The sequence below is a fragment of the Convolutriloba macropyga genome, chromosome 1 (genome assembly GCF_964194025.1).
Source record: "Convolutriloba macropyga chromosome 1, txConMacr16.3, whole genome shotgun sequence".
NCBI lineage: Eukaryota > Metazoa > Xenacoelomorpha > Acoela > Convolutidae > Convolutriloba > Convolutriloba macropyga.
Window position 1 is genome coordinate 79,035,752 of NC_134468.1, and position 19,092 is coordinate 79,054,843.

The following is a 19,092-nucleotide window of genomic DNA, read 5'->3' on the forward strand; positions in this document are numbered from 1 at the left end:
TAATAAATGGCCTCAGTTAATGAGCGATTTAGATTAGATAGTTTTGGCGTCTTTAAGCGCTCTTTTTCTTTCTTTCTTTATTAATGCCAATCAACACATAAACAGACAACACGCCGAGATAGTAAAGTAAACAATCAAAACATCATTTTTGCTCTCCAAAATATTCCAAGCTTATTAATTGGTATCCCGCGGTGAATTGAGTATACATCAAATTGATAAATTTATGGTTTTTCTTAAGCTGTAAAAATTTAATGTCTCTTGTACTTTTAAGCTGGTTTTTAATTAGATCTGCTAATATACAGTTCATAAAATTATTGTTTTTATTTTATTGTATCCTTTTAGCTTTTGCACCAAAAATGACATTTACTGTATTAGTTTTTTATTCATTAATTGTTTTGCTCTGTTAGCTCCAAAATTGAACCCAGTCGCGCTTTTATCGTTTTAGACTTTGAAGAGCATTTTTTGTTCAATTCAATCCCTCTATTAGAAAGTGAATATTAACCAGTAAGTTTATAATTATAATTTTAATTTTTTAAAAGATGCCTTCGATGTCAGCACTAAGGTTAAAAACCACTTTTTACCTTAAAACAAATTTTTCGCAGACATATGATGCAAATACAAGCTGAAGCAGCTGAATGTAAAAAATATAACTCGAACTTTTTAAATTATTTTTAGGCCTATTTGTTCTGCAAAAAAAAATTGGAAAAAGTGGGATGAATGCAAAGTTGTTTCTCTATTATGTAGTCTTTCTTGTTGCAGCGAACCTTACTTGATAGTGGCCCTTATCATCTAGAAGGGTTTATCACGAAAGGTCCTCCTGTTGCAGTGATAGAATTTAGAAACTTTAACAATATTTTTAATTAAAATCTTTTTTCTTTGTTTTTATACTTGAATAAATTGGTAACAAACAAAACACCAAAAAATCCAAAAACGGTATATTTACAACCAACGACTTGAATAGAATTTGAAAATCATCATAGTTTTGAAAATATTCAACTCAAGCATATCTAACTAACAAAATACTTTTTTCATTGAGTTTGTGTTACTTTGACACAACGTGTCCTCTATGTGATTATTTTGCTCATATTTAGTGGAACTTTTTTCTTGAACTCGACACCAATTCTCTTTTGATGATTTGAAAGATGATGTTATGTTTTAAATGATAATGTTATAAATACAACATAATATGAAGAATTGAAAATATTTCCATAAAAGTTTGTTTTTTGGAAAATTTAATTTTTCTAAAAATTTTTACTAAGATATATGTGCTAATTTCAATTGATTTCTTTTTAAAACAAAATTTTAATATTAGTTTTGCTTTATAAGTAAAATAAAATAAAATTAAATTGTTGATCCTAATGAGTATATAAACAAAACTTAGTTTTTGTGATGAACAAAACCATTTTTTCAGGAACCTTTGTCTTGTGTCAATCAAATGTGAGCCAACAAACTCCCAGCAGGAGGATTTCGTTTGATTAGGAATTTCAAAAAATCATTCGTTTGATAGTTAGATGCGACAGATTTGAATAATTTCAAATTCAAGATCATTTTTACAATCTATGCATGTTGTAAAACTCATTCAAAAAGAAAAACGTTTTTCGTTTAATTTTTTGTAAAAGGTTCTTAATTTTTTCATTGTATAATAAAAAAAATGGTACTTACCAATTGATGGTAAACAACGCCACTTCTTAGAGCCGCTACCAAATCACTTTTCAAATTGTTTATCTTTGACTGATTACAATTAACAAAGTCGCTCAAATGTTGTTTTTTTTTCAGAACGAAGAGATATTTCAAAAAAGTCCAGATAAATTATAAAAGAACTTAAGAGTAACTTTGTAAATTAGTCAAATTATCCAATCATGTGGTATGAGAATAAAATCAAAGTGACTAGTCATGAATAGTCTAAGCCTTTTTTCAAAAAATAAATTATAGGAAATGTTTCTTCAATTATAGGTTCAGATTCTTAGAAGCTTTTTATTGGTAGTGTTATTGTATTTCTCTAGAATAAATATGGATTGGAAAAATTTCACTTCACAGCAAAAACGAGGTTTGCATAAAAGTTCCCCGCAAGTAAATTTAATGGCTGGAAAATTATAACAGATAGCATAAACCAAAATAAATTCTTTTGAAGAATAGAAAGAATAAACAATTTTATGATAAACTATCACCCAATACAACATAAAACTTCTGATTTACATTGAAATCACTTTTTGACGCAGGCAACCAATTTTAAATTTTCAACATTTATTTAAACGTTTTGTTTTCCAATTTCTTTTAAGTTCCTCTTATTTTAGTAACCTTAATTTTTAGACCATTATTGGAGCTGCAAGTTATTGCAAGAGTTATTGCAAGTAAAAAGTAGGTATAGAAATAAGTGTTGAAAAAAATCATTTTCGAATTTTGCAGTTTCAGTTACTGTGCGAAAAGATTGCAGAAAGACATACAAAAGCTGCAAAGTTTTAAGTTTCGAAGTTTGTTTAATGGTTTCATGAAAAAGATCAATATTTATAGAAATGAATGTATTAAATGGTTACTGAAAACCCCAGGCATCTTAGAACTATTCTGCTAAGACTAGGCAAATAGGTCTGGTCAAAAACGGTTCTGAGCATAGGATAGACTGATCAGAGATGACTTTGAGCGCAAGTGACTCTGATCAAAACGGTTTTGAGCGCAAGTGACTCTGATTAAAACGGTTTTGAGCGCATTTTGTTTTGATCATAAAAGACAGTTGAGTCTAGCCAGAAGTGAATTCAAGAGTGCACTTCGAGCACAGAAAACAATTCAAGCGCTATATTGAGTCTAATCAGAGTTTTGCGTTGGTCTGATCAGGGATGGTTTCTATCTGATAACTCAGCCTGGGATCACTCGTTCAATAAACTGGCAGCGAATGGGTCACGTGAAATGATGCTGAACGAGTTTTCTGTATTCGTCCAATTGTTGTGTTCTGAACAAATAATGATCACATGAGTACATGATTATTAAGGGAACGGAGGTTCAAATGAGATGATATAGAGAGTGTGATTTGTGTAGCTTATAGTTACAGTATCCGGGATTATGGGTTAGTAATTGGGAGATAAACAGGCAGAAGGGAAACATAAGCCAATGTCTGGGGACACCTCGGAGGGAAAGATACTATCTAGCAGGGAGAGAGGAAGGGGGTATTTGAGATGGCGTGAGGGAATGCGCGTTGGTGTAAGGGGGGGGGGGGGGGGAGGATCTAGTTTAGTTAAAGTATATAATATAGTACAATGTTCCGTGTAAAATTTCAAATGAAGAATACTTATTGGTTGTAACAGATATAACACCTTCTTTAGTGCCTCGCTTTTTAGTTATTTGTGACCCCAAAAGGAGACTAATAATGGTTACAATGAAACATTGCTATATAGTTGTCGGATCATCAAGCCGAAATTGATGATCGCGCGAAAAATACATTAGCTTTTCTGAAAGTCTGCAAAAAACAAACACCCACAGAAAAATGCTAAACGCGCATGTAGCCAAAACCTGTAGTGCTAGAGTTCTTACAGCGAATGCCAGAAGTTGAGATATTCAGAACTTTCAAAATTTCAAAAATTCGTGGTTGTCGATTAATGCCAGAAGTTGAGATATTCAGAACTTTCAAAATTTCAAAAATTCGTGGTTGTCGATTAATGCCAGAAGTTCTCAACTTCATCAGAAAACAGCTGCAAAAATTTTTTACACGATCTTATCGGGCCAGGTTTTTTCTTGGTACCGTAAAACTTAAGCAACTCGTGCCTAACTCTCAGAGAAATTCGTTACTGAATCAGAGGAAATTTCAGAATGCTATCAGTACTGATTCAGAGTCAGATTCAGACGTAGATTCACGCATAGCGTGATCAAAGCTGAAGACTTTTCCTTCTGACGTCCGTTTTCCAATATAAGCAAAAATTTTCAGGATGAAAAATTGCTCCGTGAGGTTTGCATTAATTATCAGTTTCTGGCTGAGAAATCTTTGCTCATTATTGGCCTTGAAGTTTTGGGTTATTAAACATTTTTCCGACAAAAGTTAATTTTTTCATTAGTTCATTAGCTCCGTTTAAATTTGCATTACTTGGGAAACAATGTCGTAATCCCAGAACCAACAATATTCTCATAACATGATCATTGAAGCAATATTAGGTTTGAGTGAATTATTATTCTGCGCGCCGACAAAACATAAACAAGATGAAAGTTTAATTTGAACAAATTTCCGAATTCACACATTTTTGATCTTCTATTAGTGGAAATAAATTTTGTGATTGTGTAAACATTCTGAAGAAATGCGAAACACGAAGAAATATAAAACGAGTCTAAACATGCACCCTCCAGCCCCACCCCCACGCCAACAAGCCCCCCCCCCCCCCCACACACACACACACAGACACACATTCACACACACACACACACACACACACACACACACAAACACACACACACACACACACACACATAGACAAACACACACACACACACACAAACACACACACACACACACACACACACACGCACACAAACACACACACACACACACACACACACACACACACACACACACACACACACACACGCACACTTCTCAGAGAAGAAAAAAGAGCATAAAGATTTTTGATAGCAATCAATGACAAACGAGATTTAGAATTTAGAAGTGCGTTTTTAGAAAGTTGTTCTTTTATCGCCCCTAGGATTCTTGTTTCGTCCTCTCGACCACTCTGCTAAAATTTATGTCTTATCTGTGAATAAAGAAGCAGCTGAAAGTAAAAAAGTGAGACAAAATATTCATCCTTCTCCTCATTTAGTGAATTAAATTTTTCCACATTCAATTATTACAACCATCTCCCCCATTTACAACAAGCACCCTTTACTTCCTACTTATTATACACTAGTAGGCACTCACCCTTAGATAGTAAAAGAAACCTAAAAGAAACCCAATCTATCTATCTTTTCCTTACTTTTCCAACACTGCCACGAGTACCCACACTTATCACCTCTGGCTAAAAACGGCTCTCTTCCTTATTCTCTCCTCTTTTCAATCCAGTTCAATCCCAGTTTTTTGAAAGTTACCCCACCAAAGTTTGCCCAGAGCATTTTCTCTCTTCTGCCAATCTGACCGTCTTGACTATTGCTAGACTTGGTAAGCGTCTAATAGTGTTATCGTTATTTTCTTGAAATTTTAATCTCAGTTTCAAGTTGAGCAATGTAAGAGCTTAATGCTACAATGCTCACTGCTTCTTAATCTTCGCTTATTTTACTTCAATATTCAATAAAAACCTGTCGAAAAAAATGATTGTATAAGATCACACCAAAATGGGACCATAGATATTACATTAGAAAGAGACAGAAAGCTGAAGAATACAAGATCTATTTCTTTTTCCAAGATTTTTTGAGCTGAAAAGATTGTAAAAAAAAACTTTCAAAATATTTTTTAATTATCTCCATTTAGCTCATACAATAATACTGCTTTACGCATATGCCCGCTCATTTACAGGCCAAATTCACAGCGGTAGCCAAATATCCGCTTGTTAAAAAAGCGAACTGGCAACATTTGATTTTAAGAAATAAAACCGCTGAGTCTTTTTTTGTTTTTTTTATATATAGTTACCTTTGTCACAATTTTTGTAGAGTAAAGTTCTTTGATAAAAAAACGAATAATGATTTTTTGTTTTTATTTAATAATTCTGTCCAATGGAAATAGAGGCAAAAACGATCAATTGAAAAAAACTAAGGATGACTTGCATTTTTGCTAAGTGTATTTCATACTTACTGAGAAAATTGTACTTTTATCTAGATCATTGAATTCATTCCATTGCCAATAAGATCGCTAATTTATTTCTGCGTTTTTTCGTAAAAACAATATTCGTAAAAGTACTCATGAAGCTATCAAACCAAAATTTTGCAAATGATTTATTCCAAAACTCTGATACTCTGATTTGTCGAGAAAATCAACATCTGAAAGTGGTGAGTTTCAAAATTGAAAGATGATTTTAATCTTAGCCTTGCTTATTTTCTGACATATATTTCAGCTACTGTTTTTTGACAACATACATCATTGAAGCAACGGATAGCTTTAATTAAATCAAAACCTTTTTTTCATCATTTGCACGTAAGATAAATTTTGCCCAAAATTCCAGCAACACACGTTAGAATTCACTATTGTGCGTGAAATTGTCAGAGGTTTAGATGGTTTAGTTCTTTTTTTGCGCTAATATGCAGAATATGTCAAGTATTTATCTGCTCATTCATCTGATAATGTTTAACTCGAATATACATCAAATATTTTTCACTTGATTTATTAACATTGTTACATCTTTTGGAAAATGAGTTTCTTAGATAAAAACGAATAATGCTCATTTTTAAATAAAATTTTTTTGTCCAATGGAAGAAGAGGCAAAAATGATGAAGTGAAAAAAAACGAATGATGAAATTCGAAGTATGAAAATTTTGAGAGCGTTACTTGACGTCAACAGTATTGCATATTGAAATGGCATATTCAAGAGGCAAGTAAATTTAACCGGACTAAGAATTGTTTTTCTTTTTGCAATCTTGATAAATGTGAGAGAAAACTTTGCATATCAGACTTCGTTGATGTTTAAATTTTACCCGGTTTTAGGGCAATTATTACAATATAACTAAAATTAGTCTACTGTTGGTGTGTAGAAAGTAGGTGAAATCCGAGTGAATGGGTTTTAGGGCGGTTACAAGTAATTATAAGCAATTCTGACACGCAAATTTTAATATCGTAATTTGTGGTAATTCGAAATTGGTATCGTTATGTTGTGTCGTTGAAAGCAGTGTATCTCAATGAACCGCAAGAACATCTTGTTTCTGCTGAAGTAAGCCAAAAGAGGCATGGTTATAGAACTTCTTACTCTTTCTATGCTATGTTAAGTATGGCAAGTATGTTAAAAACCATAACCAGTGCCATAAAAGCTAGAACAATTCTTATTTAATTTTTAATTGTGAGTGATAATTCCAAAAAACCATAAAAATTCTGTTTTTTAAATAGATTAGCGGAATCTGTTTCAGTCCAAATCACCTAGTTGAAATCTTGATAGGCAATGTATCTGGATTTCAAGTTTCCGAGGATTCTAAAGATGGTCTATTAAGGTCTCAAGAAATAATAATTTATACCAGATATTAAAGGTTTCGAATTTATCCCCATGGGGCAATAGATAGTCAGATATTGAGGAAGAGTGATTTTTGGTAGACTGAGACATGGTTTCGCTCCAATAGTTTGCCTTATGACAATTCAAGGATAACCTACGAGACTCTAATGGAGTCGCTGAGAAATTCTGGCATCAATTGAGAACCGTGTTGTGGTTCGAGATGTAAGCCAGAATTTTGAATATAAGCGGTTTGAAAACTGCAAATGTATATAGTAAGAACTAGCATTGTAAAATCTGACCCCACGGAGAGCATGCATTTTAAAACTTGGACACGCGTGTTTCTATGACACGTAGATAACATGAAGTTACTTTTATTATTTCTTTGCCGCATAACTTTTTTGATCTCATAAGCATTAATGGTCAGACTAAAATTATTTATGGTTTATGATTGCATAATAAGTGGTTCTAGTTATCAATCTTTTGGGTGTTGCTACCGAATCTTGAGCGTGTACATGCAAATTTCAGGTTGGGAAATAAAGATTAAAGATATTCAATGTCTACCTGTGTGAAAAAAGGCAGTTTCACTCTAAATATGCTACAATATCTAAAAAGCTATCAAACGTAATGAATTGTGAATATGATACGTGTGATATTTATTTGCAATAGCTGTTTGCGAGAGAAAAAATAGCTCAATTTTTGTGCCAATATTTTATTTGAAGTCGAAGAAAGCTTGTTTACTTAACTTAGTTCCTTCTCTTTTTATTCACACATTGATACACTAACTTCCTTACTTTTGTTTGTTCACTCTCTTTTTGCACCAACATAAATGTTAGGGAAAACATCGGCTCCACAGCTAGCTTTGGTGACAAAAGTTGCATGTATTAACCACAAGCGAATTTTTTTGATGATAAAATTGTAAATTTATCACTGTGCTTTAATTACAGGAATGACAAAAGTTGCGAAGTTGTTATGCCGCTTTTTCTTATTTTAACTTATAAATTACTCCCGCTGTGTCATAAATCAATTTAACTTTTCAAAGAGGCAAAAAAACATTGCCTTTTCTAACATGGTTGTACTTTTTGCTCTAGTTTCAATTTACCCAAAATTTGCACCAATTGTAGGTTCACAGTTTGTTTTACTTTAAAAGTTCCAAACAGGTCACTTTAAATCGTAAATTTCTTCTTTGGCTTTGGAAGTTGCTACAACAGGGAGAAATATGCTCTCGAAAGGATTTCAGTCCCCTTTTGTTCAGACAGTTTGTGACATTTGGGGGGGCATCCCAGAACATCATATGTGGTATAATATTCCTTCTAAATAACTTGACGTTTCAAAATTTTTGCGGTCACCTCTTTCCAGCAATCGTTGAAATAACGGCCTATTTTTGCCCATTTTGCCCATTTTGCCCATTTTTGGCAACTTTGCTGATTCTATGCCATTTTTTTCATGTTATTAGCTGCATAGAATAAAGAATAAACTGAATCAAATGTCAATTATTCTCATTTTATTTGCCCATTTATTTGTAAAAAGAAGCACGAAACGAAATTTAAAAAAAAATGAGGAAAAGGTAAATTGATATGGATTAAACTTACGGAAGTTTTTTTTTTCAATTAGATTTTTCAGCCGCTATTAAGTTTTTCCGCTGATCTAATAAAAAACTAGAGGCCTATGCAATAAATTAGACAAAACTGAAAAAAACTATCTTCCAATTTGAATAAGTTCTGCCAATAATTTTGCTTTGAAATGCACAGTACTGCTACACAATTGATCTTTTGTTTTTTGCGAATACTCTAAAGTTGATGCACCTTGTTGATTAGGTAAATTTCAAGTGCATGATCATTCTTCGAAGGTATTTCAATAACCAAACTCCAGTGTTTTTAAACTTATTGATTGTTTACGCTGCGTAATAAATGTTATCTGGCTTTAGATTGTAAGTAGGAATGTTTTCAAATATGAAAGCAATCGGCAACATCAAAGATTTCCACTTCGAAATTTCATAATTTTTCAAAATCAAAAAATGACAAAAGTTTTATGTTTTTGCTTTTTCGTTTTAAGCTGTGTAGAAATATATTAAAGAAAAATATATCTTGGAATAATTAAATCAATCCTTATCGGGTAAAAAAAGAACGTTGATTTTCGTTTTTTTTTTCAATTGAACACGGAACAGAATCTGTTTTTTTTGGGAGCACCATTTCTGAGAAATAGACCTCAAATTTTTCTCACTTTGTCACTATTTGTGGCACAACAAAAAAAAACAATCCAAGAGCAAACAATTATTTGAACATAGTTGAAATTTTTAAAGAATATATGCTACCTGAAAATTGTTTTCTTCCTTAAAAATGATTATTCAAAACCTTTAATGCTTTAAGTGCAACTTGTGTTCTTTTTCAAAAAATTTTTGCAAAATTTTTTGGCCTAAAAATGTTGTACATTCGTTTAGTTTCGTCTTGGGTCTAAAATTAATTTTTGATATCGACGATAAAAATTTTTTTCAGTATCTAAAATTAATTAAAAAAGAAAGAAACTTTTCGCATCTTTCAATTTTTTAAGCAAAACGCCTTCATTAAAGCTGCATTTTGTCTCTTAATAACTCGCGGGTTGAAAGTCAGCAAAACAAAAATTGGGCAATAATAACCACAATCGTTAACATTTTGTCTTCCCGTGATGACCGAACTTAACATATGGCTGACCTGGCAAACACCTGAACAAAACGAAACATCTTGAAGATAAACCATATATTATTCCAGGAAGATAAAATACCAAAAAAATTGGAATCTTAAAATAGTTTTAAAAAGCAAGATTACCCTAATTGATTGAGGACAGTTATTTTGCAAGATCTTGCAAAAATCTTGCAAGAATCTTGCAACACTATGCATCATCTTGCAAGACTCATGCAAGATCCTTGCAAAATCTTACAAGACAACCGTCCGAAATGCAAGACCCTTTCAAGATAACCGTCGTGCAAGAACCGTCGGAAACATGCCTTTAGCTGCTGCATGGGCCTCTTTAATTCTTTGAAGATTAGAGAATAGGATTCGACCTATTCTCTAACCACCAAAGAAAAAAAGAGAAACCCCAAAAATTGCTAAGGCTAACAAATATAAATAGAAACATCATCAAAATTCGCAAAAGGGTTCCACGCAAAGGGTCGGGGGTTTTTAGGCTACACAGGAAAGCTAAGGCAAATACATGACTAAGAACATCAGCAAAACAAGCACTAACACATGAGAGGGGCACAAAAAAGCGATGGGGTTGAAGCGCGAACGAAAAAGATCAGATTTAGGTACTCTACAGAAATAACTTCGAAATTTTGACTGACATCTCGAGGCATTGCGAAGTTCCAGTTGGCGATTAGTGCCAAAAGTTATCAGTGACTTCATCTGAGTCAAGCTATAAATCCAGCCGACCTTTCATGTATTTCAAACTCTTTCAACAGCAATGGATAGAGAGGGGAGGAGTTACAACTTTTGTTGTTTGGTAACATAAAAACCAACGAGTGCCTCTAATCTTAATTCAGTTATCCGCATAATTTAAGAATTCTCTCTTGTTGCCATGCATAACATTCACAAAATTATAAATTTACCCCCATTCTGTTGCGAGGGATGTTGCGCTACTTGGGGAAAAAGCATCCTTAGGAAAAACATTTGGCAAAACTGGTTGTTAACGAGCCATTGTTACCTATAAGCTAACCCTTAATTTAGTATATTTTTGATTAGGGAAATTTTAAGTGCATGAGCTTCATTCTTCGAAGGTATTTCAATAACCAAACTCCAGTGTTCGTACACTTGTTAATTGTTTACGCTGCGTAATAAATGTTATCTGGCTTTTGATTGTAAGTAGGAATGTTTTCAAATATGAAAGCAATCGGCAACATCAAAGATTTCCACTTCGAAATTTCAAAACTTTTTAAAATGAAAATGACAAATGTTTTATGTTTTTGCTTTTTCGTTTTAAGCTATGTAGAATTATATTACAGAAACACATATCTTGGAATAATTAAATCAATCTTTATCGGTAATAAAAGAACGTTGATTTTCGTTTTTTTTCAAATGAACACGGAACAGAATCTGTTTTCTTTGGGAGCACCATTTCTGAGAAATAGAACTCAAATTATTATCACTTTGTCACTATTTGTGGCACAACAAAAAAAAACAAAATAATCCAAGAGCCAACAATTATTTGAACATAGATGAAATTTTGAAAGATTATATACTACCTGAAAATTGTTCTCTTCCTTAAAAATAATTATTCAAAACCTTTAATGCTTTAAGTGCAACTTGTGTTCTTTTTCAAAAAATTTCTGCAAAATTTTTTGGCCGAAAAATGTTGTACAGTCGTTTAGTTTCGTCTTGGGTCTGAAATTAATTTTTGATATCGATGATAAAAATTTTGATTCAGTATCTAAAATTAATTAAAAAAGAAAGAAACTTTTCGCATCTTTCAATTTTTTAAACAAAACGCCTTCATTAAAGCTGCATTTTGTCTCTTAATAACTCGCGGGTTGAAAGTCAGCAAAACAAAAATTGGGCAATAATACCCACAATCGTTAACATTTTATCTTCCCGTGATGACCGAACTTACCATATGTCTGATCAGGCAAACACCTGAACAAAACGAAACAGCTTGAAGATAAACCATATATTATTCCAGGAAGATAAAATACCAAAAATCGGAATCCTAAAATATTTTTAAAAATGCAAGATTACCCTAGTTGATTGAGGACGGTTATTTTGCAAGATCTTGTAAGAATCTTGCAAAAATCTGGCAACACTATGCATCATCTTGCAAGACTCATGCAAGATCCTTCCAAGAACTTAAAAGACAGCCGTCCGAAATGCAAGACTCTTGCAAGATAACCGTCTTGCAAGAACCGTCGGAAACATGCCTTTAGCTGCTGCATGGAACCTCTTTAGCTTCTTTGAAGATTAGAGCATAGGATTCCACCTGTTCTCTAACCACCAAAGAAAAAAAGAGAAACACTAAAATTGCTAAGGCTAACAAATATAAATAGAAACATCATCAAAATGCGCAAAAGGGTCCACGCAAAGGGTCGGGGGTTTTGAGGCTACACAAGAAAGCTAAGGCAAATACATGAATAAGAACATCAGCTAAACAAGCACAAACACATGAGAGGGGCAGAAAAAAGCGGCGGAGTTGAAGCGCGAACGAAAAAGATCAGATTTAGGTACTCTACAGAAATCACTTCAAAATTCTGACTGACATCTTGAGGCATTGCGATATTCCACTTGGCGATTAGTGCTAAAAGTTATCAGTGACTTCATCTGAGTCAAGCTATAAATCCAGCCGTTTTTTCATGTATTTCAAACTACTTTCTACAGCGATGGATAAAAAGGGGAGGAGTTACAACTTTTGTTTGGTAAAATAAAAACCAACGAGTGCCTCTAATCTTAATTCAGTTATCCGCATAATTTAAGAATTCTCTCTTGTTGCCATGCATAACATTCACAATATTATTAATTTACCCCTATTCTCATGCGAGGGATGTTGCCCTACTTGGGGAAAAAGCATCCTTAGGAAATACATTTGGCGAAACTGGTTGTTAACGAGCCATTGTTACCTATAAGCTAACCCTTAATTTAATAAAGCATTTTTAGCCCTTGAAATTACCAAATTTCCCACTTTTTCCACGCGGAATTCTCCCCTTTTTGTTCACGCTTACGGGGATATAACCTACCCTGTCACAGTATTACGCTGACAGTAAAGTCAGAATTACAGCTAAAGCGTGGTAAAACTGGTGTAATAATACTTTTCGTTCCAGCAAATTAAGTGCTAGGCTCTTTAAAGCAGGCCTGGCTTTTCCTCGACTTTGTGCCCTGGCAAATTTCTTTGGGCTATTTCAGCCTTCTTCAACTGGGAATTTGATCCGGGGAATCAAAATAAATCCCATAAGTAGAAATTTAGTAACACTTTTTCAAGTTAGGAATTAGCAAGTGAGAATCAACGGGTTAATAAGATTTCACGACTTCCCCGGTCAACTTATCCCTGTTAAGCATAAAAAATAATTGCTCAAAGTTTGACAGATTCGAGATTATGCTATTTGAGACAGCGATTTTGAACATTCCTGAGCCACAAAACCAATTTTATCTTTGGGTGCCGTCAGGAATAGTACTTCTGTTATGGTTTCAAATTCGCAGGCGCGGCAAATACAAAAACCTTGGACTTTAATTTTGCTTTGAGGAGTCGGAAATCTTAGCGTAAATAGTTTCGGAGATTTCTATCAAAACAATTAGGAGGCATTTATGATCGATCAGATGACATAATGTCCACAAACAACGTCAAACAAGTTTGATCAAAAACGGAGACAGTAAAACATTCAGAGCTTTTCTGGCGTGTTTATTCTGGTCCATTTCAGTCCGTTCTTCGAAGCATGATTTTAAATTGTGCAGATTTCTGGCTCAGAAAAAAGTTTGCAATGTACCAAATTTTCTGTAAATTAAAAAAGTGGCGCCAAATTTTTCTTAGATTAAGTATTTGACGTATCCATGTTTCTCTCAGAAACGTTTTACTCTTTCAAGCATTGTAAATAGCCTACTAGAAATTTGCATAATTTCTGAGTGGGGGGCGAATTTAGGAAGAAATAAATTTTACATTAACTACGGAGTGTAAATTTTAATACTGTCATCTAAAACAAAATGGAACCGAGAAAACAATAGCAATAATCTTGTTCCGCTAATTCTGTTAAAAGCGTTCACTGCCTAATTACCTGGCACATTTTGTTTTTTTTTGTTTTGACCCACCTTTGTGGGAGAGAGACTAAGCAATTTTTGTACATCGATATATTCAACTTAGAGACCAGGAAGCCCGTCTAGCATAGACTATATAATTATAAATATTCCTTCAATTTCGTTAATTCACCGCCATCTCAGCATTGTTGCCGAATTTTTGTCAATTTTGCTTCCAAAAATTTGGTAATTTATAACGATAGTGTTCTTGATTCTAAGTTTGAAAATACATGCTCCTTGCTGAACTGTCTAACAATTTGTCTAAAATTTTGGCTAAAGTTTTCAAACTTTAGCCTTTTTTTTTCAAAAATGAAACAAATATGGATCTTTGGCGCACTTTATTTAAAATTGCTGGAAGCATCAAACTAAGAACATGCCAAAGAGGGCTTGTTTCGATTCTTTATGAAACTGTTCTAAAATTAAACTATTGCCCGTTTTTTGCTATCTTGTCTCAACTATTCATTAATTAATTTTCACATATTGACCTGTTCGATTTTCTTGACTTTATGTTAATTAAAGAAGAGAATGATTTCAAATCCTGGCTCAAACATTAACAGATCCCCATTAATTGCAAACGAAGCCTAAAAAACATATAATTGAATTTTGGTGAAAAGCTAGCTCATCATTTTACGGCTGCAACAGTGTGTTTGCGTAAATATGTCTGGATTCTGTTTTTTGGCTGTATTTTTGCAGTTTCATGACTTAATCTCTCTAACAAGAGGTCCATTTCGCTTCCTCTTGAGTTATTAGTTATTCTATCTACTTTTTATAGTTAAAAGTTAAGCTTCGGCAGTTCTTACTTTTGCCCCTTTTATAACTTGTTTCTGTGTGCGTATGACTTGGTTTCAGCAAAGAGAAATTGCCAAAATTCATAGCGAATTTTTATTGAGCCTTCCTTGCAGTTTTTTGCATTAAAATTAGGCTCATATTATCTCAATGGCCTTGAAAAGAGGTATCATTGAACATATTTAAAATTGTTAATGAAAAGGATATGGCGTTAGCGGTTTCGACTTCTTTTTCTCACAAAGTTTTCCGAGTTTTGACTTTTAGCTTGATTTTGTCGTTCATTTAGTAGTCATATGACTAATTCTGGATACTGACGGGTGTCAATTGCTGCCTGAGGAGGTCAAGTGGAACTTAATTAATGATTTCACTTGGTAGCTAATGGTTTTTTTTAAATAATTTTGAAGTTAATCGTTTTCAAAAAAAATTTTGATTGAAACCTTTTTGTTCATTTTTTGTCTACTTGATAGCTATTTTCAATGAAAATAATTCCCTCATCTTCTCTGTGATGAAAATTTTTTTTCTTAGCTCATTTTTGTTATCTGATCTTGTTGTTTTTTGTTTTAAAAAGACATGGAAATTTGGTTCTAATTAGTGTTTTTTGTTATTTCATTTTGCTGTTGGTCTTATCTCGTAGTCTTGATTATGGCAGGTCTCATCGGCCCTCTCATGCGGCATTATTTACATCGTTTAGGGATTTTAAATTAAAGCAATTTCATAAACTATTGTCTTTCGGAAATTCTTTGTGATTTTCGGAAATTCTCTACCTCATTGTCATTTGGTGGAAAATGAAATCAAGATTGTGGCTGGTAGAGCTTGGAAATTATGCGCTAACACAAATTACCGAGCCTGCTTGCTCTATCTGCTTTTAAAATTCTTTTCAATACACTATCTGGTGATGCTAAGTTGATTTCTTGTTTTTCTGTTTCACTGAGGAGTGGTAAGTTTTCTTTTAATTTTTTCAATAGGAAACGCATTTAACAAATGAAGTTTATCGACAAAAGGGTGGTTATCTGTCGCAAATCTGGCAAGATACTTGGAGAATAACTGTTATGCGCTATGAGGCAAGAGTGTGACAAAAGAATGAACCGGTTGTCTGGTAAAAAAATTCTCGTTCAGATCTTGGCAGACAGCCTTCGCGATCTTGTCTTTGAGCAGATTAGCGTTATTTGCAAGACTCTTACAAAATCTTAGCAGATAACCATCCCAGTTCGTATAGGGTGCTGAATTCAACTGATTAGTTAAAAAGTTTCTGGATTTGGTTGGAATAATTGAAGCGTAAGATTGATGCACAAAGTCGATTGCGGGGGAAGGGGGAGGGTTCACGCTGACTGGCGTGATTTCCAGATTACATCCGTCAGAGCGTGAGAGTCACTGCCTTGATCAGTGCACTGTTTTTGTGCACAGGTTGATATTAGATTGATTATCTCAGTTGTCGGCTTCTATCAAAACAATAACACTCTATAGATTGAAGTTGAAAAGTGGAGAACTTTATGCAGTATATATCAAGGGGGGGGGGGGGGGACTTTTTGTAATCTTTGTGCAGAAGATTGCTTATGTTTTTATTGATGTTTAACGTTCTTGCGCAATAAAATTTGGGTTTTAGTTAGTCTTTTCACAGTAGAAGATCTGACAAGATTTAGTGATGATATTATCAGCTCTGGCCATAAATAATGTCCAGAATCAATATGGTAAGTGCACATGAGTTAAATCAAATCTTGTCCCGACATTTTTTGAAGTTAAAAGTTCCGCAATTGAACCGCTAATTAAGAATTTCTTTGCCTGTTCACAAATTATCAACCTCGCAGGCGTCTTGTATTTGCAGTGCTAACAGTTATGTCGACTCCTGATCTTAAGTTTTTCTTTGCGTAAGTCTTGACATGGCGTCAGAACATGGTCGACAAAATTAATCTTCTAATGCTTTATTCAGAATCGAAAGATGTTAGTTTTAATTGAACAAAATCGAAAAGGCGCTGCCATTTTATTTCTTCGTGTCGAAGAACATTTAGCTTAATGCAAAACAAACATCACCACCCCCTCTTATTCAAGCTGCTTCTCATTTTCAGACAAATTCTGTTTCTGCGGGTGGGAGGGTGGGGAGGGGGAGGGGGGAGGGGGGAGGGGGGGGGGAGAGGGGTGATTCTAAAAATAACATTCTCTGGCGCGCTAGTTTTGTAGTTTGAGACAAACTCCCCTTTAGCGGTACTAACTAAGCAAACTAAATGTGTTTAGAGGCACAGAAGAGTCAGAGGGAGTAAACTACAGAGCCAAACCAGCGGCGACTGGTAGAGGGGGAAAAGAAGTGTTTGGTTAATCTTGGAAAATACCACTGGGGGATTAAGTACTTTCTGTCCCAGCTTGCGTCTCTACATTTCGTTACATATTACTTTACTTCTTAACCAGTACTAACCAATTTATTGTTTCCTCTGTAAAGCCGTTATTTGCCAAACGGTACCAAAATTGACATAACTTCCCCTTTCGTCTTTGTGCCAGTTTAAATATTCCGAGCTTAATTTAATAACTTCTAAACAAATTTTTATTAAAAAGCGTATCTACTATTATGCCAAGCGAGGAAAAATTGAAAGCCAAAAAGCAGATTTGAAAGATTTTCCCTGAAAATTTATTAAATTTTATACGTTAAGCCACACATTGACGGCATTGTTGGTCCGAGTGAGGAAAAATAAGCTTTTTGTCCAAACTCGCTGGATAAAATTTTTACTTTCCATTGATTTTTAAACAGAAAAAAATAAAACAAAAGAAGCTATCCTGGTGTTGTGTTGAAACACATGATAGCAAGTGTGTGTGAATTATTAAAAACTTCACATGTTTTCCAGCTAAGCACGCCACTTGAAAATTCTCAATACAATTCGAGTGCTTCCTCAATTATCAAAATTTTATTGATTTTTCCTCCAAATTAGTTCGCAAAAGTATGCAAAAATTTCCCTGTTTCATCGATCCACGTAACTCCTTTTCCCCTATTTGCTTATTTACAAATCAACATTCCCTCCCCTTCGCCTGTTTGCCTTTCAAAGAAAAAACAACAATAAATAGATAATCATTGACCTCCGCTATTTCATTGTTCTTACTATGAAAAGATAATAAGTTGTTACTTATCATTACCAATTATAACGAGAGAAATCTTCAAAAATAAGCCATTTGTTTTCCTCTTTCAATTGGGCCCTCAAGTTCACCGAAAATTTTTCAAATTATATTTTTTGAATTATTTATTTCAATAAGAGAACAGTAGTTTTCTAGATATTTAAAATTTGTCTGAACTTGGAAGTTTCCGTTGTTTCATCACCGACTTGCGCAATTATTTGCGTTCGTGGAAGTTTCCACTCGTGAGCTGTAAAACTATTACGTAATGCTAGCTATGGACAGCTGGACTATATTCGCCATTCTCCAATCAATATTCTCCGACAAGCCATCGACCGGTTGTGATTCGATCGGGCTGTGCACGTGTGTGAACAACCCTGCAACCCAACTGAAATGCCCGCCCGACAAGGTCCAAAACGAATTACCCTCTTTTTCCAGTGTCAATTCCCGGTTTTTAACCCAAATAGACCTTAGCGGGGTTCCAATTAAGACTTTATCAGACTCAAAACCGTTCCAGGGCGCTAGAATATCAACAAAAGGGGTAAAAGTGTATCTATCCGACACCCAACTTACGACCTTCGATTCCAGTTTTTTCGAGGGAATTTCTAAAACGATCGAAACGCTCGACTTGAAAAATAACTATATCAAACATCTCAATACATTAAGAAATTTTTACAGATTGGAACTGGTTTATTTACAAAATAACAAATTTACCTCATTTCCTTCAACTTTATGCGAAGCGCCCAGGTTAAGATACGTTAACTTACGTTATAACCCAATTAACACTGATTGGTCCAATCAAGTTAACAGTTTGATTAAATGCAACAACTTGAAAAAAGTATACACAGACTCCAATACAATGTCATGTTCGTGTGAAAAGTTAAAACACTACTTTTATTATCACGATAATGGGCTGCCTTTATACGTGGACGAAGGGGGTGATCCTTTGACGTGTAGTTCCGACAGCGCCTTTGGTCTCGCGGGTCGACCTGTGACGTCACTGAGACAGCAGCAAGTGTGTGACGTATGCAAATGTGCTCCCGGATATTCAGACTTTACAAAGCCTTCAGTTTCAATCCTGTTATTATGTTTAGCTGTTACGTTTTATTACATTTTTTAAATTTCTTTTAGTTTGTACAATTTTGAATTTAGTTTTTATTTTTCAATTTTTCACCTTTTGATCATTAAATGTAGATGAAATAAAATAATTAAACAGAACTGTAAATAGCGTCATTGCAAAAGCGGTTGCTTGATAATTCATCCATTGTTAAAAACACTCCAAGTCTTTATAGCCAGTGATATAGGTTATATTTTTAAGCTAATTTTACAATATTTTATTTTATATAAGCTAAATTTAACTAATATTTAATCTT

General features: G+C 33.9%; 1 protein-coding gene and 1 long non-coding RNA gene across 3 annotated transcripts in view; one reads left to right on the forward strand and one right to left on the reverse strand.

The window, feature by feature from the left end:
* The first annotated feature begins 330 nt into the window (after window positions 1–330).
* On the forward strand, window positions 331–18,885 carry LOC142343068 (uncharacterized). 2 transcript variants are annotated; one of them, XR_012759186.1, is made up of 3 exons: window positions 331–368; window positions 4,610–5,128; window positions 16,856–18,885. It is a non-coding gene; the product is annotated as an uncharacterized LOC142343068 (long non-coding RNA). The 2 variants fall into 2 exon arrangements; XR_012759185.1 differs by lacking the exon at window positions 331–368 and having other exon boundaries at window positions 4,574–5,128.
* Window positions 2,834–19,092, reverse strand: part of LOC142343053 (proton myo-inositol cotransporter-like) — a 44,597-nt gene continuing 28,338 nt past the window's right edge. The window contains exon 9 of the mRNA XM_075394750.1: window positions 2,834–2,944. Coding sequence (XP_075250865.1) covers window positions 2,870–2,944 — 75 coding nt within the window. The 3' untranslated portion in view covers window positions 2,834–2,869. The remainder of the gene's footprint in view (window positions 2,945–19,092) is intronic.